The 20,104-nt window shown below is 44.5% G+C and overlaps 1 protein-coding gene across 1 annotated transcript; it reads left to right on the top strand.

Moving 5' to 3' along the window:
• Positions 1 to 19,338: 19,338 nt before the first annotated feature.
• On the top strand, positions 19,339 to 19,710 carry LOC128117987 (small cysteine and glycine repeat-containing protein 6-like). Its single transcript, XM_052750589.1, has one exon. The coding sequence runs from the start codon at positions 19,339 to 19,341 to the stop codon at positions 19,708 to 19,710; it is 372 nt and encodes a 123-aa protein (XP_052606549.1).
• Positions 19,711 to 20,104: the final 394 nt, after the last annotated feature.

Consider the following 20,104-nt stretch of genomic DNA (forward strand, 5'->3'; position numbering starts at 1 on the left):
TTGTTTAATGATGCAAAGATGTGTTGCATTTTTTTCACGTTGCATTGGTTTAACTCTGTGAAGCTGTGTTACTTCTTTGCCGGTCTCAAACATCTGATTGGTCTAACAAAGAGATGGATGGTCAATAGCTAGGCGGGAGAGGGCTAGATGGGGCTGCCATGCAGAGAGAATAGATAGGAGGAGGACTCTAGGGAGGAGAGGAAGAGTGGAAAAAAGAAGGAGAGGAGGACGCCAGGGGCCAGCCACCCAGCCACCCAGCCACCCAGCCACACAGCCACACAGCCACACAGCCACACAGCCAGCCACCCAGCCACCCAGCCACCCAGCCACCCAGCCACCCAGCCACCCAGCCACCCAGCCACCCAGCCAGCCATGGAGTAAGAAGGAAAGAAAGATATATAGGATAGAGAAAGGTGAAAAAAACCCAGAGGCAAAACTTAGTGAAAGATAAATAAGATAATTTAGGTTAGAAACACTGACTAGAAACAAGCCAGGCTAAGGCCAGGTATTCAAAAGTAAGAAGAAGTCTCCGTGTATTTATTTGGAAGCCGGGTAGCAGCCCCCCCTCCCCCAAAGAGAAAAACAACAACAATAACATCAACAAACCCAACCAACTACAGGGCTCTCACCAGGGGAACCCAGCGAGTAAACTTTTCTCTCAGGCAGAGTTAATGGTGAAACTAGGATGTGTGGGAATGGCAACTGTTAGCTGCAGGGAAGACCAGAGGGTAGGGGACAGTCACAGAGCAGGGCGGGGGATGGGATGGATGATTTCTGAGTTGTGCTCTTGTTCTCACATGTGGAGAGTGTGGTCAACTCACCTAGCGAGGGAATTGAGACTCTCACAGGGTCCGTAGCCTGCAATATGACTCCACAAAGTCTACAAAAACCTATTTACACAGTCTGGATAGGAGTGGGGAAAGGGTGACCCATCAAAGAATGGCAGACATTAGGAAGCTGCTAGAACGGAGTCTGACTTGTTCATCTCCCTCTTGGATGTTGACTCTTTGAGGACCAGGGTTTGTTTATCCTTGGCTATCCAGGGCTTGGCTGGGTATCTGGCCTAACGGAGCACTCAGCACCTGTCTGCTGGCATTGGGGATGGTAGTGGTAGAGTGAGGCTGTGACTTGTCCAGCACTCCAGCTCTTGTTCAGTTGTTGGTCATGATGGTCCCTGCAGGAGAGGACCAGGGTGTTCCCCCATGACACTGATGGCTGAAGGTGGGAAATCCTCTCCTAGTCTCTCTATCGTGAAATTTATTCTAAGACATGATAAGGACGAGATACCCACCAACCAAACCTCTCTGGAGTTTGAATGTCACCTTCTCTTGTTCCATTGACCTCCCCGCCTCCATGCAAGGGAGCACGTTGTACAAACCAGACAGACACATTAGAGTCGGTTAGATTTTTGTTTTATTTATTGAGAATGAGTCACTTTTGTTTTAAACAAAGTTGCAGAGTTAGGGAAGAAGATAGTGAATATATATAAGTTAGCCATAACTATTTTCTTTAATAAAGTGACATATTATGTTAAGCTCATAATATAAATATATTTTGCTCTTATCCATAACATTGAGAATATATGCTAGTCAAGATTAGAAAGATTACAGCGAATATATGCGTACTGAGCACAAAGTCCTAGAAGACAGGAAGAATTGTCGGAGCCTTGATATCACCAAAAAAGTCAAGAAACAACCCTGAAGCTTCAGCGTACAAAAGACCAAGAGAGCATTTCCAGAGGATGTAGGTAGACGAGAAGGAGGGAAGGGAACAGGATGGGTGGCCCAAAGTCTTACCACATTCAGTGAGCAAGGCCCCAGGCATTACTTAGAAGCACAGCCAACAGCCGCCCTAGCAGCAGCACTTCTTGCAGCCACACTTCTGCTGGCAGCAGCACTTCTGCTGGCAACAGCCCTTCCCACAGCCACAGGAGCTGCAGCAGGTGCGGCGGCAGCAGCAGCACACAGGGGTGCAGCAGCCACAGCAGCCACAGCAGCCACAGCCGCCACAGCCACAGCCACCACAACCACAGCCACAGCCACCACAACCACAGCCACAGCCGCCACAGCCACAGCCACCACAGCCACAGCCACCACAGCTGCCACAGCCACCACAGCCGCAGCCACCACAGCCACAGCCACCACAGCCACAGCCACCACAGCCACAGCAACCCATGTTGTCAGTAGAGAGGACTCGGGTGTAGTGAGGAGAGAGAGAGACTCAGGGAAGGGGAGGGAGATGTGATTGCCTTTGCTTTAAGGGGCCCTTAAATACACTTGTGGACCCACACAGGCAGGTAGCTGCTTCCTTGTTTCTGTCAACTTCCCTGGGAGAATTCACAAGACCCTGAGTGCATTTCCTCATGGAATGTGCCTCACTCCATAGAATTGCTTACTTTAGCATTTACTTCCTCCAGGGATGCTTCCAGTAAAAACACATTTCTGAAATAGTTAGTCTTGTTTGAGCATCAGTTTTCAAGCTCGCATGTGACCTTCCTGTGGTCTTGTTTGGTGAAAATGCACCTCCTGGTCACATATCAGGATTCCTCAGCTCGCACTGCATGCCTTTCCTGGGCTTCAGAAGAGCCTGTCCCATGTTCACCTCCACTCTCATTAATAGAGAGAAGCTGTCACCCCTTATGAAGAGACAAAGCTCCTTAAAACTCTCACACTCCAAGTGTCTATGTCAGAACGTCTTGTTTCCCTTGATTCACAGGAAAGCAACCTGGCAAGGTCACTGTGGGTTTAGAAAACTTGTCATGTATTTCAAAGTGAACTTCTCAGACTGGCTCAAAAATATCCCCCTTTCTTCTCATGTATTTCCAGGGTGGGTGGGTAACAGGATCCAGAGCCTCCAGCAGCAGCTGGCTTCATGTCCTAAATAAATTGTAGTTCCTTGCAACTTGAATTCCCATGAAGTACAAGAAGAAGAAGGAGGAGGAGGAGGAGGAGGAGGAGGAGGAGGAGGAGGAGGAGGAGGAGGAGGAGGAGAAGAAGAAGAAGAAGAAGAAGAAGAAGAAGAAGAAGAAGAAGAAGAAGAAGAAGAAGAAGAAGAAGAAGAAGACAGAGATCAGTTTACATCAGGACACATCCTGTTTGTGAGGATGGTACCAAATGCAAATAATAGAGGGAGCCAGTCCCTCATCTCCTCCACCTGTCACCATGCAAGTTAGCACCCGGGATAATGGATCTCAGGGAGTCTCACCAAAATTTCAAGAGGAAAGAAGAATTTTTTATACCAAATTCTGATGAATACTTCAAAGGGCTAATTGTAACCACTCCCCCCTCTTAGGTTGCTGTGATCTGTGGTATTTCCCTCACACTTTCACGGAATAGTGGGTTACAATCACAGGGGACTGTTTCACCTTCAGGACTCTGTCAGCAGAGACATTCTCAGGTGTTGTACAGGGAGAGAAGTTGTCTTTACTCCTAGCTTGGGTCAGAGATGTTGCTCAGTGTCTTACAATAGACAGGACAGTCACAGTCCTCTATTAAAAGGAATTTTCTGGCTCAAAATTTCAGTGCCAAGGTAAAAATCCTCGTCATCATGTTTAATCTCTCCACAGCATTTTCCCTTCTATTGTTTTTAAGCAATATCATTGCTGGAAACTCACCTAAAGGAAAGTATTTCTCGAGTAGGAAACAAAGATGCATGGATTCCCACTGTGCTCCTGCTGAAGGGTCCTGAAGTTGAGCCCTGTGCTCCTTGTCTGGCTTGTGTTTTAAAGCTGAGTAATCAGGTTACTGCTATGTCATACGCCGCTGCGACCAAGTGACACTGTGTAATGCTGACCATATTGGTGATTTTGAAAATGTCTGAAACACTAATTAACTAAATATGTCTGGATGTTTCCAGTATTTCCATGCCCTTTCCTATCTGCCACCCCATCCTCTGTTCCACTTTGCAGAAGCAGGGCCATGTTTCTGCTGCTACCTGTCTTCGTGTTTCTTACTAATTCCACTATACAGTTCCTGTTTGACAGGCAATGTTAGTTTATATTCAGTCAGTGGCAATTTTACTCTTCCATGTTACTTTTGACATACCTGTATCACTATTTTTAGTAAAAGCTGAAATGGATGATTATTTTACTTTTACAAATATTGCTCACTTATAGAACCAAATATTCTATTGTGACAAAATTTCTTCAAATATGGTAATTTACCCCACCTCACCCCCATCCGTCTTGTTTATTTTCTTTTTGAGTGTCTACCATTGTAGACGACTAGCTTGACATGCAGATTTTCCTTTTGGATAGCAATTGATAAAAATTTTCAAACACCCCAATTAAGTTTTTATTCTAATACATAGTCTCTACATATCCAAAGCTCAGTAGGAGTTTATAAAAAGAAAATAGATTATAGAATGTTGTGAAGGATTCCTTAGGCTTTCTAGACAATCACAGTGTTAAACACACAGAATATTAAAACAGTACCTCATGCCACAACTGTGTAGGAGGAGGGAGGCAGAACTCCCATTGCTCAGTGGACGAGCTCTGGCATGGATGGCTGTTTGGGTTCTTTGACAATGACATTTGTGCCTAAGACTTCAATGGTACCACACTGGGAGAGTTTCCTGACAATGGTTATGTGTCCTTCAGATGTGAAACGACCAGTTCGAACATTTCGAGTGGTACTGTGGTATGTGGGCCTTCTCAGTGGGCCCCAGAGATGCCAGTTTTCTACAACTTTAGGCACATAACCTAGGAAAAGGGACAAAGGAAGTAATCTAGTAAATCTGACTGACATTCCAAAGGGAAGTAAATAATGCGCTTGAGGTTCCCTCATGACAACTGAGCCAAAAAAACAAGGAAGTGGTCATGTGTGCTGCTGTTTCCCCTGGAGGGGGTACATAAGGGGCTCCCCCAGCAGAAGGAGGCATCACATCTCCCTCTCCTCTCCTGAGTCTCTCTCCTCACTGCATCTGAGTCCTCTCTACTGAAACCATGGGTTGCGGTGGCTGTGGTGGCTGTGGCGGCTGTGGTGGCTGTGGCAGCTGTGGCGGCTGTGGAGGTTGTGGAGGTTGTGGCGGCTGTGGTGGCTGCAACAGCTGTACCACCTGCAGGTGCTACCGGGTTGGCTGTTGTGGCTGTTGTGGTGGTTGCTGTGGTTGTGGTGGCTGTGGCTGTGGCTGTGGTCGCTGCTGTGGCTGCTGTGGCTGCTGCCCTGTGGTCTGCTGCTGCCGCCGCACCTGCTGCCGCTCCTGTGGCTGTGGCTCCTGTGGCTGTGGCTGTGGGAAGGGCTGTTGCCAGCAGAAGTGCTGCTGCCAGAAGCAATGTTGCTGCTAAGAGGACTTGACCTGGTCCCTGGCAAGGAGCTGCAGGTAACTCTCGGGTTGGTAAGACTTCCTTCTTCCCTGTGTACCGGGGTTCAAGTCACAAGAGTTTCATCCACATCCCTTGGTCTCTGAGAGTCTGTCTTCAAGTGAAAAATTCCATCAAGAATCTTGCCCATAAACAACCAATCTGAATATGAACTCAACAAAATAGTGTAATGATTCCTAATGTTGTGTCCTTTGAGATTTCCCCATTTAAATGCTTATCTCTACTTCTCTCCCCTTGCCCTGTAGCTCCCACATATTGTATCTTAGCTATGGTTTTTCATGTCTGTGAAACCAAGATGGTCTTCTCCCAATAAACTACACCAAATTGCCAATCTGTCTGCTTCTTTTCTTATTCTGGCCTGTCTAACCAAAAATGCAACCCAACCCAGAAGAGTAAACCTCCTGCTGTTTGTTCAAGACAAGTGAAGAATGGATAGTTTCCACTAAAAGGTGTTCAGTAAAGACTAGGTGTCTTTACCCACCCCCTTACATAAGTCAGAAAAGAGCCCAGGGGTTCATCATTGGTGCCACATTTCATCAATGTCTCTGGGCCTTTGGAGTGCCGTTTTCTAGCAGATTCTGATCTCTGTCTGAGGCCAGGAGATATGCATCCCCTGAAATCCATGCCGCAATGGGGTCTGGGTTATTTTAGCTTGGTTCTATTAACAGCTTAATATTTGATCACATAGGTTTGGGGAGATGGCTCAGTGGTAAAGTGCTTCTTTTAATCCCAAGCACCCATGTGAAAAGCAAGGCATGGTGTGTGTGCATTATTACCAGCATTGAAAGATAGAGACAAGGGGTCTCTGGGGCTTGCTGGCTTGCCAAATCAGCGAGCTCTGAATTCATTTAGAAACCCTGTCTTAAAAAAAAGGTGGAAAGTGATTGAGAATGACCATGATGCTGCCCTTTGGCATGTGCACACACACACACACACTCACACACACGTATACACACATATACATGACACATGTGAACACAAAAGCATGTACATATATGCATACACATAAGCATATATATGTATATATAATGTTTAAAAATAAGGTGGTGAGTGATGGATAATAACATGATGCTGACCTCTGGTCTTCATGTACCTATGCAAACATGTACACACATTTGTATACACATATATGCATATACACATGAACAAACACACACACAGATACTCGATTGCATTTTAGTGGAGATCTTTACTCCATCCCCAGTACTTATTAACTATCTCTCTGGTGGATTGTGATCACAAGGTAGTCGGAGTTAAATAAATCTGCTAGTAAGAGTTGAAAGTTGCTAAAAACAGGCTATCCATTTTGATTATAGCCCATTGTAGGTAAAAATCATTATGAGAAGCTGAGTGTGGTGCCAGTGTGGGAGGGTCACAGGAGCCTAGACATCCAAGGTGAGCCTAGGCAACACAGTCACCCCATCAAAAATAGCAACAGAAAATCATAAACAGTAAGAGGTCATAAAAAGCAGCTTTTGTACCATATTGCTGAATTCCTGGAAATGAAACCTCATAAGATTTGTGGCATTGATCTATCCATGCTCTGGACGAACTGCCTCACCCTTTTTTATAAGTTGTTAATTTCTAACTTTCTACCTTAGTATCTCTTGTAAAAAGTGTGGGATGGGAAATGAACTACCCATGAGGTCAACAGCTAGCCTGTGGCTTCAGAAGTGAACCACTCACACTGCTTGCTGATCCTCGACCATGAGTTCTCTTCCCTTCCCTTCCCTTCTTCCAAGGAATGCTCTCAGAGAATCCATGATTCAGAATCATTGCACTAAAGAGCACTACAGCACTACATCAAATATGAATGCCAGGAGCCTCCAAAACAAAGGATCAAGAAGAAATGTGTACTTTCTGCCTAACTCTTGCTGTTCTCAGACAGACCCAGAAGATGAAAGGCTATGATGTTGACTCTGAGAAAGGCAGAGTGCTAATACTTGTTTGTAGGCAGAGTTTTTTGTCAGGACCACTGGCTCCCCAAATAACCTCACAGAGATTTATTACTAGTTATAAATACTCAACCAATAGCTTAGGCTTGTTACTAACTAGCTCTTACCACTTAAATTTAGCCATATTTCTTATGTAAACTCTACCATGTGGTGTTACCTTTTTTTTTAGCATGGCATGTTCATTTTGCTTCTCTCCTACTCTCCTGGAGACTCCACCCTCCTTCTTCCTCAGCTCTCTGTTTGTCCACAAGTCCCACCTAATCTCTACTGCATAGCCATTAGCCATTTAGCTCTTGGTTAAACCAATGAGAGCAACAAATATTCACAGTTTACAAAAAGATTGTTCCACAGCACTTGTTATTTCTCTGCAGCTTTGCCATTATTACATGCATTGGAAGAACCAGATAACAATATAAAGTAGATTAATTTGCTTAAGTGTACAATTGACAGTCTCCAATTTCATATCAAACATGGGCATGTACAGTGAAATGCACAAAAATGAAACATGGTTGGGACTTTGCTTGGGTTCATTTGGTCCATCTTCTACAAAACCATGGATTCCACTTACAAGTATGTATAAAAGATTGCATGTATGTTCCAGCAGATCCATACAAGGATGATCATGGTAGTACTGCCAAAATAGCAAGGAAATCCCATAATCTGGACAGCAGATGAATGGGTGAATTTTAATTCATAGAAAGAAATGCATGTGATTGTAGTAAAACCATGTTCAAAGCAAAGCAATGGTGAATGTAAGCTTTAGGATAGAGGCTGTCTTGCGTGTGGGATGCCTGAGGGATGGGCATACAGTTAGACCATATTTTCAAGGTCCTGACCTGTTGGCTTTTTTTTTTTTTTTTTTTTTTGGTTTTTTTGAGACAAGGTTTCTCTATAGCTTTGGAGCCTGTCCTGGACTAGCTCTGTAGACCAGGCTGGCCTAGAACTCACAGAGATCCACCTGCCTCTGCCTCCCGAGTGCTGGGATTAGAGGCGTGTGCCACCACTGCCCGACCATGTTGACTATTTTTAAAGTAGCCAATTAAACAAAGACAATGCTTAGAATATCTTATGAAGCAACAAGATTATGCCTCAGTGACTAACATGTAAAATTTGCCTTGTCAACTGCCTCCCCTCCCATAGTGAGTCCCCTATAAAACCTTGGTGAGAGAAGTTTCATATAAAAGTTAATGCAGGCTTCTGTCTTGAATGTGGGCTTCAATTACACTGCCCGTGTGGTCTTTCGTAGACTTTCACCCTACACGGTCTGGGGGTAGGCATGAAGTTTCTATTTGGTCATGTTGATATGGAATATATTTTTGTTGTGCTGGTGTGTGAATAGACACGCCCCCTTTCTCTGTTTAGACTCAGACTCCTTGCCTGAGAGACAGGCAGCACGGGTTCTCTTTTCAAATGGTTGCTCACAAAGGTTTTGGAGCATGGACCGCAAGGCTCTGAAAAAGATGTAGCAGTCTGATTTATTTTTAAGTTTTTTTTTTTAATGTATGGGTGTTTTGCCTGCATGTCTGCTGTGTGTGCACCACCTGCATGCATTGCTCTCAGACAGAGGAGGGCTCAAGTCACATCATACCTCAGCCTTGATAGCAGATGGGACCACAGGTTATTAGTCTCCACGGCCAATTGCCAAGGGCACAAAACTTATGTTCTGCACGCGTGATGCTGAAACAAAATACTGTGTGTCATACAATACTAAAACTGGTTTTTATGATCCTAAAATGGGACCTTGGGCTCAAGGTAAGCCCATCACATGTGGCTGCAGGAATACGACGGGTTTTTCCCTGAAAGGATCAGATGCCCTGTCATCTTGTATGGAGACAGACCTGAGACAAGAAGAACTGGAATGTGGGCGGTCCTCCTGCTTCCACTGCACTTTAATGGTGCCCTCTGGATGGACTCCCAGGAGAGGAAAGCTCCCAGAGGGCATTCCTGTGGGAGGAGGGGAGCCATTCTGTACTGCCAGGCTGGCATCAAGGGAGAGAGGACCTGGGACAGAGGCCTTTGTCAGGGGCACTCCAAGGCTGTTTGGGTGTGATTTTAAATTGTTCTCTGCTGTCCTGGAACTTTAGTGCAGACTTCCTCACCAATTGTAATCAAGAGCCTGAAAGGTATTGGGATATCACGAGAAAAAATCCCGATTCCCCCTGCAGATGGGAAGCTGAGCCAAGTCCAATGGTGGACAAGCTGTGAGCATCAGCAGAAGTGTTAGGATTTGGGCTGATGTGAGGATTTTACTCAAAAGCAAATGCACTGTTTGATGCTGTGCCGTAGCTGTGTAATATGGTGCCACTGGGTTTAGAACACATGAGGCGTCTCACAGTTTTTAGGGCTAATTTTGCTCACATGCGTTAACTGTTCAAACAAGTAGGTCTGCTCTGACATTTCCATCCCTGTGTGTATTGTGTGCGGATCATGTCCGGTTTTCCTCTGCCCTCTCTTCTTCATAGCATCTTTGTGGTCAGAAAGCTATGAGTATTTTGGAGTAACAAAAGCATATTTTGTTTATTTTTTTTTGTTGCAGTTGGAATCTTCAGTTGACCAGTATGTTCAGAGATTGGGCCTAATTAGGATTGGATAAGGTCCTCAGGATGCAGTCTGAAGAATAAGTCTGGTGGCTTTATGAAAATAGCAGGATAGACTGGATACATAGACATGTGTGTGCTTCCTGTTTCCTGCCATGTGATGTACTGTGCCAAGCCACTACTCGGCCTGCGGAAAGGACATCATTTTCCCCCATATCCCGCCATTCTAACTTTAATTGAAAGTAGATTATTTTCATAAGGACTCTCCAGCTAGCCTCTGTTTGGATCCACAAACAAGCAGCCACCTAAGGAATAATACTAATAATAAACATGAAATACAATAAGATAAATAAAAACAAACAAATTTGAATATGACAAAACAACCAAGAAAAAGAGCCAAAGAAAGAGCAAAAGACACATATATAGACACAGAGAAACACACGTTTGTATACACACACACACACACACACACACACACAGGAATCCCATAAAAACCCCAAACTGGAAACCATAATATATATGCAAAGGACCTGTAAGGTAGAGGGGAAAAAAATGCCCTGACTTGACATTATGAGACAAAGAACCTCTGAAGATGCCACTGAGTTCATTTTGTATTGGGCATCTACTTCTGGGTATGGGGCTTATCCTTAAGAGTTTTCTCCATTAGAGAAAACTACATTTTCATTTACAAGTGGCTGTCATCTGGAGACAGCTTCTGGGTTAGAGATGGGGTGCACATCCACATCTTTCAGTTCTAGGACCCATCTGGTGCAGACTTGCACAGGTCCTGTGCATACTACCACAGTCTGAGACTGTGAGTTCATACATGTGCCTTCCCAGTTAATGTCTAGGAGGCTTTGATTCCTCCATAACCTCTGGCTGTTACACCCTCTGCCTCCTCTTGTGAAGAGTTCCATGAGCACTGAGGGGAAGGATTTGATGGAGACATCCTTTCAAATTGAGTGTCCCAAGGCCTTTCACTCTGCATAATGCCTGACTGTGGGTCTCTGTATTTGTTTCTCTCTGCTGAGGAGGGAGCTTCTCTGATGATGGCTGAGCATGGCACTGATCTATGAGTACAGCAGAATGTCAAGGAGTTGCTTTATTGCTACGTTCCTTTAGCAGAACAGTAGTATTTGGTTTTACCCTAGATCTCTGGCCTATCTTCAGATTCTTGGTCATTCAGGCAGTGCCAGATATGGACTGGCTGGGTCCTTAACTCAAAACAGATCTTGGTTGGTGACTCCCATGTGTTTTGTGCCACTATTGCAACAGCTTGTCTTGTAGGCAGGTCACTCTTGTAGACTGAAGGGTTTATGGCTGGGTTGGTGTTTACATTTCTCCTTTGGTAGCAGGCAGAGAAACTTCCAGTACCATGAAGATTAGTCCTCAGGGGTTAAGGGTTTAGGTAGGCACCAGCTCAACTTCTCCATGTTCCATGCATTGTCTAGGGTCTGTCTTCAGCAATAGGGCCTGACGATCAGTTTATGGAGAGCCTCTGAAGTCCTTGGAAACAGTTTGGGTAATGTTTGGAGGTTCCCATGGGATCCCTTTGGTCAACAAGTAGATTAGATGCAACCCATTCCTGGTACTGGAAGGTTATTTGCTGACAGATGTCCAGTTGGGGCTCTGCGTCTCCTGTTATTTGGCAATTGCATTTAGATCTCCTTCATACATCTGTACATTATAGGAAGCTTCTGTTGTATTAGATTTCCATGAGTCTCCCAAAGGACCTTATTGCTTTCCCTTCCCATATTCCCCCCCTTATCTCCCTCTTCCCCCTCCCTGCTTGATCCTCCCATTTCAGCCTCCACCCTCTCCATCCATCCATAACTATCTATTCTATTTCCCATTCCTAGGGAGATCCATGCATCCCCACTAGTTCCATACCCCACCTAACCTCTGTGGTTATACAGATTGTAGCTTGCTTGTCAATGCCTTAGCAGCTAACATCCATATATAAGTGAGTACATACTGTATTTGTCTTTCTGGGTTTGAGTTATCTCACTCAGGATGATTTTTTTTTCTAGTTCCATCCATTTAACTATGAAACGAAGGCCATACTTTAATGAGATCCCTTGGTCATTCATCTCCAGAATCATGAGCCCAAATAAACATCTTTCCAATAAGCTTCCCCAGTCTGGGGCTGTGATGATGACTGGATAAGGCACTTGAATTGGGATCCACAGAGCCAACAAGGACTGGACATGGTAGCACATGTCTGTAATCCCAACTCCTTGGTGAGATGTGGAGGTGGAGACAGGAGAATCCCTGGAATTTTGCAGGCCACCTAGCCTGGTGTACACCGCAGTAAACAACAAGAGCCCCCTTCCCAAACAGGATGGAAAGAGATGACTGACACCCAAGGTCATTCTGTGACCCTCCACATGACTCTTATGCACCCATGATTACACATACAAGCACATATGACACATACACATAGATAAAGAATAAAATTAAAATAAAATGGAATCAGCCAGTGTTATTAGCAGCAGAAAATAGGCTAATTCATGTTATCTTTAAAAAGTTTTTTTAAGAGTAACAATTTAGCTGGGCGGTGGTGGCGCACGCCTTTAATCCCAGCACTCGGGAGGCAGAGCCAGGCGGATCTCTGTGAGTTCGAGGCCAGCCTGGTCTACAGAGTGAGTTCCAGGAAAGGCGCAAAGCTACACAGAGAAACCCTGTCTCGAAAAACCAAAAAAAAAAAAAAAAAAAAAAAAAAAGTAACAATTTAGTACCAATGATATTTATACACAATTAGATATAAATCAAAAGTCAGGATACAAAACTATATATTCATAATTCTTTTAATTTTGCCATATGAATGCGCTGGCGATAGCACCATATTAATGAAAAGAGGAGAAAAGGTGGGTTGACAAGGGAGAAATTCAGTAAACATCAGGTTAATATGGTGATCAAGTTTAACATCACCAGTAATAAACTTAAATCACACACCTTTTGTTTTAATGGATTGTGTAATAATCTTATAAAGGTGTTAAATCGTACTTTGACCTTTGGGGGCCGGGAGAAGGAGGCACTATACCACTCCATACTAAGGACTATTTCCCAATACCATTTTTTGCATAAAAATAATGAACATAGAGACTATTCTAGATTAAAGCAGACTAAAAGGACAGCTTTGATTACATCTAGAACAAAACACCAGCCCTGGACATTCTTGGAATAGTTAGGGGAGGCAAAGCTTGAGGGTATAGCACATAAGAATGCATGACACTTTCACATTTCTGACATCTGATCATTGCCATGTGATTCTAGAAAGAATATCTCTTTGGGGAAATACTTGATAAAATATTTATAGCTGAATGTCATTTATGCACCTTAGTGTTAAAAAGGACAGAGAGAAATAAATAAGGAATATGGTAAAATGTTAATTACTAATGGACTGAAGTGAATGGCTACATACCGTAATGTAATACTTTTAGTCTTTTGCTGTGAGCATCATAAAAATACTGGGGGGAAAGAAGGCAGAGGAAGAAGCTGGAACGATGCACAACAAAATAGTATTAGTGGTTGCGGTGCGTAATGTAATACTTTTAGTCTTTTGCTGTGACCATCATAAAAATACTGGGGGGAAAGAAGGCAGAGGAAGAAGCTGGAACAATGCACAACAAAATAGCATTAGTGGTTGCGGTGGCTAGTCTCGATCCTTATCTCAATGGAATGTAGAAACACTCTGGGAATTTCTAGGAGGTAGCCAGAGAGAATTGACTGAGGTGGGAAGGTCCGCACTGGCTATGGGTAGCGTCATTCCACAGGGGATGGGGCCCAGACCGAATAACAAAGCGCCAATCTATTCATCTCCTTCTGCCTCCCACTGCACCAAAATTTGAAGAGGTGACCATTCTCAGCTGAACCCTGAGCCACCTGCTTCCGTGTATTCCCCTCCAGGAGGGGCCATGCCCTTAAACTGTGTAAATAATGAACAAATCTGTCTTCCCTTAAGTTACTCCTGGTTAGGTATTTGATCACCATGGTGAGAAAGGGGATTCAGGGAGTGCTTGACAGCATCCCTACTGTTTTCTCTTTCTCCTTTTCTGTATTTTAAGTTGATTTCTAATGATGTATGTTGTTTTAAATTCAGAGGGAGAAAAGCTTTAAAGAAAAAGGAGGGAGCGGTGAGGTTTCTCAGTGGGTAGTGTTGCCTGTTACCAAGCCTGGTGACCTGGGTTTGACCCTTGAAGACGAGGGACAGAAATGACTTCTTTAAGTTGCCCTCCCTCTGATCTACACACATGAACCATGATACACACACACACACACACCACAACATAAACACACACACACACCATGATATAAATACACACACAAGCCATAATATAAACACACACACACACACACACACACACACACACACACACACACACACTGAAAATATAATTTACAAAAGCAAAAGGGGAAATCCATTTTATCATTTCTATTATTCTGGTTTTTTAATTTAAAATTTTTTCATATAATGTATTTGGTCATGTTCCCCCCCCCCCCCCCCCAATTCCCAAATCCTCCCTATTTCCTGACCCACCCAACTTTACACTCTTTGCCCCTCTCTCTCTTTAAAAGCAAGAGCCCCAACACACATAAAAATATCCCACAAAAGCAAATAAGAATATACAAGCAAAGACCAGTAAGACAAAAGAAGCCCAAACGCAGCAAAATGAGACAAAAAACAAACCTTTAAAATACTGCTGAGTTCATTTTGTGTTGGCCAACTACTCCTGGGCCTGGGACCTGCCCTGCAGTGTGGTTAATATACCCAGTGAGACTGCATTGGAAGAGACTGGTTTTTCTTTTGCTAGTGGGTATCCGTTTCAGACAGCTTCTTGATTAGGTGTGAGAACCCATGCCTACATCCCCCCTCAATGTTTGAACCTGTGCAGGCTGTGTGTGCTGCCACGGTCTCTGGATTCATATGTGCATCAACCCTGTTGTGTCTGGAAGACACTGTTTGCTTGGAGTCAACTGTCACCTCTGGACCTGTGGCTCTTATATTCTTCCCATGATGGAGACATCCCATTGAGGACCGAGTACTCAAAGTCTCTCACTCTCTGCACACTGTCCAGTCGTGGGTCTTTGTGTAAATTCCCATCTATTGAAAGAAGCAGCTTCTCCGATGAGATCTGAATCTTGCCCATTTTTTCCCTCTCAACTTTGCAGATCAGTTCCTAAAAGTGGCAGCAGAGATGACTCAGGAAAGAGGAGAAAGCAGTGTTGATGTTCAGGGTGGACTCTCCCAGAATGGGAGGAAAGTACCCCTAGCCTCACCTGCATCCTCCTCAGTTTTCACATCTGTTGTGGACATGTCTCTCTCTCTCCTGCATGTGTTTTCTTGGGAATCAAAGGAATGGTTGTCCCACAAGGACGCTGAAACCTTGAGGTCTTTGGCTAATTGAAAGTCGGCCACAACAGCGAAGGCAGCCATTGGTTACTTCCACGCTGAGATATACAGTACTACTTCAGTCCTATCCCCAAAGAGGAGAATCAGGAACACCACTCTCCTTGGCTAAGTGCATCCCGCACAGTGATGCCATAAGATCACTACAATACATGGTGATGATGGTTGTGCCATCTGAAAGCCTTAGGGCTTCCATGGGATAAAATCATGGGGTAAAATCTTCGTTCTTCAAATACACTCCTGTCTTCTTGATTTTGTACCCTAGGCATCTGCACAATATTCTGTGCATATCTCACTGAGAATGCCTTTCCCTTGATTGTGCATTTTAAATTCGTTAGGTAAATTTCCATTTATATAAATGATGTCACACATAACCTACATTGGATTTTAAACATTTCTGAGACTCAAAACATTCCTTCTGAATTCCCAGCAATCTGGCTTATTCTTTTTGACACTGTATAGTGCTCCCTTGTATGGGTAGATCATGTGATCTGACCTCATTAACAGACTGACCAGTGGTTTAGCTTTCCTAGACCTTTTACTCCATGCACTGCACTGAATGCTAAATGATAAGGGTTTTTGTTTGTTTGTTTTCATATTCAGAGTGGTAGATTTCTGTCCTAAGAGACAATGTCATTTCACATTCTTGATTATATTGCAGAAGAACAACCCATTCTCCACATCTATGCCCATAGTTTGCTATCCATTTCCAAAAGTGACTAGTGGGACTGAAGGAAAAATTGCTGAAGACGTGAAGGATGAGTTCCCTAGTCATCTGCACTTAATATAAACTGATACCAGTGGAGGTGTATGTTAATGTGTATGTGTTTTTGTGTTATCGTGTGTTTGCATTTGTGCGTTTTTGTATGTATTTGCATCTGTACGTGTGCTCGTGTGAATGTGCTTGTGTGTGTGAAATCCCATGGGTAACAGATGGTAGAATTATCATAAAAGCTTCCCAGCTCCACAGACTGCTTTGCTCACATCTAGTGTGAGAACAAGCTCAAAGTGAGCTGTGTGCTATGTGACAGAGAATAGTTAGATGATAGGTAGACCTGCACTTGGGTCAAGCCTGGAAATTCATCCTAAGCTAAACTTTTAACTTTACTTGAAGAAATATCTTTGTTTAAAAGATGCTAGTCCTAAATTAAAATTGTATAAGGAATCCATATTTTCACAAAATGATTTCTGCTGAATAAAGAATATGTATGGTGAGCAAGATCAGAAATGATGCCCAAGATAAATTTTGTCAAGTTGATTTTATTTTACTATTATTTTGTGTGTGTGTGCATGCATGCATGCATGCAAATGTATATTGTCAGTTTACTTAAGCCTTTCACACAAAAAAGGAAATTATTTCAGGCTGAAATATAGATTTCAAACAGATAAAGCATTTACAGTTTCAGTGTTAGCTAATACAAGCCTGTCATTATTGTAGTTCAAGCTCACAGTCAATCCCAGCAGTTGGGGGAGGACCCTCTCCTCTCACTCAGTATTACCCACCCAACCTCCCTCAGAAGTAATCCCCAAACAAGAAGCTTTTGTGAGTCAAAAATGCAAGGACATTTTGTATACTTTATTAGACATTGAGGATATCACAGATAATAACTATAACGTGACAATAGAGACACTGGGAATCCGCTGTGCTCATAGACAGGAAAGCCAGACATTGGTGGACAATAGCATGAACATGTGAGAATCAAATACAGGTGATGTAGCCCCATGGGTCTGTGGTCCCAGTCACCTGAGGTCCAACTGATCTATAGTTACAGGGAGATAATCATGGGCTTGCACTGAACTCCTGTGAGTTCAGATGTTTTAACTGGAAGGGCTTGGAGTCCCCAGAGAGACAGAAGAGAGAAGACTGAACAAAAGCAAAGTTCCAGCACAGTCCCATAAGCAGGGTACTGGTCAGCCACAGGCAGGAGCAGCTTGAAGGACTTACCCTAATCCCAGGGGTGGAGGCCAGGCATGACGCCCCTAGAGAACAACTGGGAAGTTTCCATGTTAGCCCTCAGAGGACGCTGTGAGGGTTATCCATGTGACTACCTTAAAGATCAAGGAAGAAAGTGTGATAGAGTTCAAGTGACAGAGAGACAGCTGGAGACAGACAGGAGAGGGTGTAAGAGACCTTTAGTGACAGGAACCAACAGAACCAAGGACTCACAGAGCTCCTGAACACCCCTCTGCCTAGCAGCAGCACTTCTTACAGCCACACTTCTGCTGGCAGCAGCACTTCTGCTGGCAACAGCCCTTCCCACAGCCACAGCCGCAGGAGCCACAGCCACAGGAGCGGCAACAGGTATGGCGGCAGCAGCAGACCACAGGGCAGCAGCCACAGCAGCCACAGCAGCCACAGCAGCGGCCACAGCCACAGCCACAGCCACCACAGCCACAGCCACCACAGCCACAGCCACCACAGCCACAGCCACCACAGCCACAGCCACCACAGCTGCCACAGCCACCACAGCCACAGCCACCACAGCCACAGCCACCACAGCCACAGCCACCACAGCCACAGCCACCACAGCCACAGCCACCACAGCCACAGCAACCCATGGTGTCAGTAGAGAGGACTTGGGAGTAGTGAGGAGAGACACTCAGGAGAGAAGAAGGAGGTATAATGACCCATTCTAAGGGAACCCCCTTTTTATACTGCCCCCTTTATTTTTAGCCTAATTTCTGTGGAGACTGTCACAAGACTTTACTTCCTTGAGTAGTGTGTCACAACAGCAGTGCTATTTTTAGCACTACTATCTTGGAAATCCTTTGAGCATTCACTTGGGAGTGAAAAAACTGTGGTGTACATTTAAGAGCAGAAAAATGATTCACAAAATGTAGCGGAAAAGTAGTTGTAGTATCAAAAAAATGATTTCTGCATCTAAAGACTTGGGGCACAGCAGACATTTATGAGTGCCCTATGCATGAGGCTGGACTCTCAGGGTGTTGGGCAACCAACACATTGAGTAGGAAGAATTCTCCTAGCCTCTCCTTGACAAGAAGCCTATTAGGGGGATGAATTTTAATGCTTTATTTCCCCTGCTTTCCACTGGTTTATTAAAGTGATACCAATTGGAAGCTCTGGCACATGGGCATCCTGGAGTAGATACAGAGGCTGGAAAGCCAGGTCATCCATTTGTGACCCAGAGCATGCTATGAAGTTCAATAGAGACATCTGAATGGTGTGCACAGCGCATGCTCAGATATCTGACGTGGTTTGTTGATAGCATCTATATTGGCCAAATGGCCTTTAGTGTGAAGACAGTTGAGCAAGATCATAACAGCACATGACTGCTGCAGGTCCTTGGGACCAGAAATGGAGGCCTGACAGGCTGAGTCAGTTGGGCATTTCCAATCAGCATCCCCTTTTGAGAGAGTTTCATGATCTTGGAAATAATCATAAAACAGATAAACAAAAGACAGGAGCCTCACCTTTGCAGGTAGCTTAGGGCTAGGCTGTCTCAAACTTTTTAAGCATCAGACATCACAAAATTATTTTACTGTTACCTTACAAGTTTTTCTAGTGAATAATCCCAGTAAGCCATGTCCTTTTGGATACCAATTTCCCACTAATTCCTCTGAGAACATTTTCCAAAGAGGCATGTTCCCAAAGATACATAAAGACCGTCTTGTCTGAACTGCAATGACTAAGACAGAGACATAGAAATCCAGAGCTTTTATCTGACCCTAGATTGAGCGTTCATAGCTAGAAGAGAGTGTAGCTTCAAATTTGGAAGTATTCTCAGCATTGATTTAATTTTAAAGGTATGCACTGAATACTTGCAATGTGGCAGGCACTACTGAAGGTACTAGACTAAAACAAACATACACACGTGGGTAGAGAGCTCTCAGACGCGTGCTGGAATCTAAATATAGACAGAAGAGGTGAGTAAAAGTTAGAGCTCACTACAAGGTCAGGATGTCAACAAGGAAGGATGCTAGAGGCCTCGTGAGCTCTTTCATGGGAATTTAGATAAACAAGAACTAGCCAGATAGTCAGGTGGTATCCCAAGGAGCTGGTATATAAGGGGCTCCACCCCAAGGAGGGGCATCACAAATCCCTCTCCTCTCCTGAATCTCTCTCCTCACTGTACCTGAGTCCTCTCTACTGAAACCATGGGTTGCGGTGGCTGTGGTGGCTGTGGCAGCTGTGGTGGCTGTGGTGGCTGTGGCTGTGGAGGTTGTGGGGGCTGTGGGGGCTGCAACAGCTGCAACAGCTGTACCACCTGCAGGTGCTACCGGGTTGGCTGTTGTGGCTGTTGTGGTGGCTGCTGTGGCTGTGGTGGCTGTGGCTGTGGTGGTTGTGGCTGTGGCTGTGGTCGCTGCTGTGGCTGCTGTGGCTGCTGCACCCCTGTGGTCTGCTGCTGCCGCCGCACCTGCTGCAGCTCCTGTGGCTGTGGCTCCTGTGGCTGTGGCTGTGGGAAGGGCTGTTGCCAGCAGAAGTGCTGCTGCCAGCAGAAGTGTGGCTGTAAGAAGTGCTGCTGCTAAGATGGCTGCTGGCCCCCGGGGTAGGTGCTGTGAGTACCCGTCTGTTGGTAAGTCCTGCGGTCTGCAGGGGTTGCTACAAGTTAAGCCTGTTCGCAACTGCGAAGGCTTTCATCTTTCCCTGTCTCACACCATCCTGTCTCTCCGACATCTAGAATCTGGCACTTTATTCCCTGATTTGAATACTTTGAAGTTCAGGCAATTTTTGTCTTTTTAAAGGCAGGCATAGTCAATGCTATCCAAGGACAAAGATGCAGGACCTCTTGGTTACTGATGTCAACAAAATGGTATAATGGTTTTCATTGTGTTTTCCCCTTTGAACTATGCTTTAGGTCTCCTTGTGTTTAGCAATGATAATCTATATTTCCTGTAGTCATGGACATTTTTCTAGAGTCTA

Source organism: Peromyscus californicus, unplaced genomic scaffold (assembly GCF_007827085.1).
Source record: "Peromyscus californicus insignis strain IS unplaced genomic scaffold, ASM782708v3 Scaffold_21__1_contigs__length_65335640, whole genome shotgun sequence".
NCBI lineage: Eukaryota > Metazoa > Chordata > Mammalia > Rodentia > Cricetidae > Peromyscus > Peromyscus californicus.

What these genes read in the sequence shown, in the direction of transcription:
- LOC128117987 (XM_052750589.1), top strand. Translation starts at nt 19,339, where the DNA reads ATGGGTTGCGGTGGCTGTGGTGGCTGTGGCAGCTGTGGTGGCTGTGGT.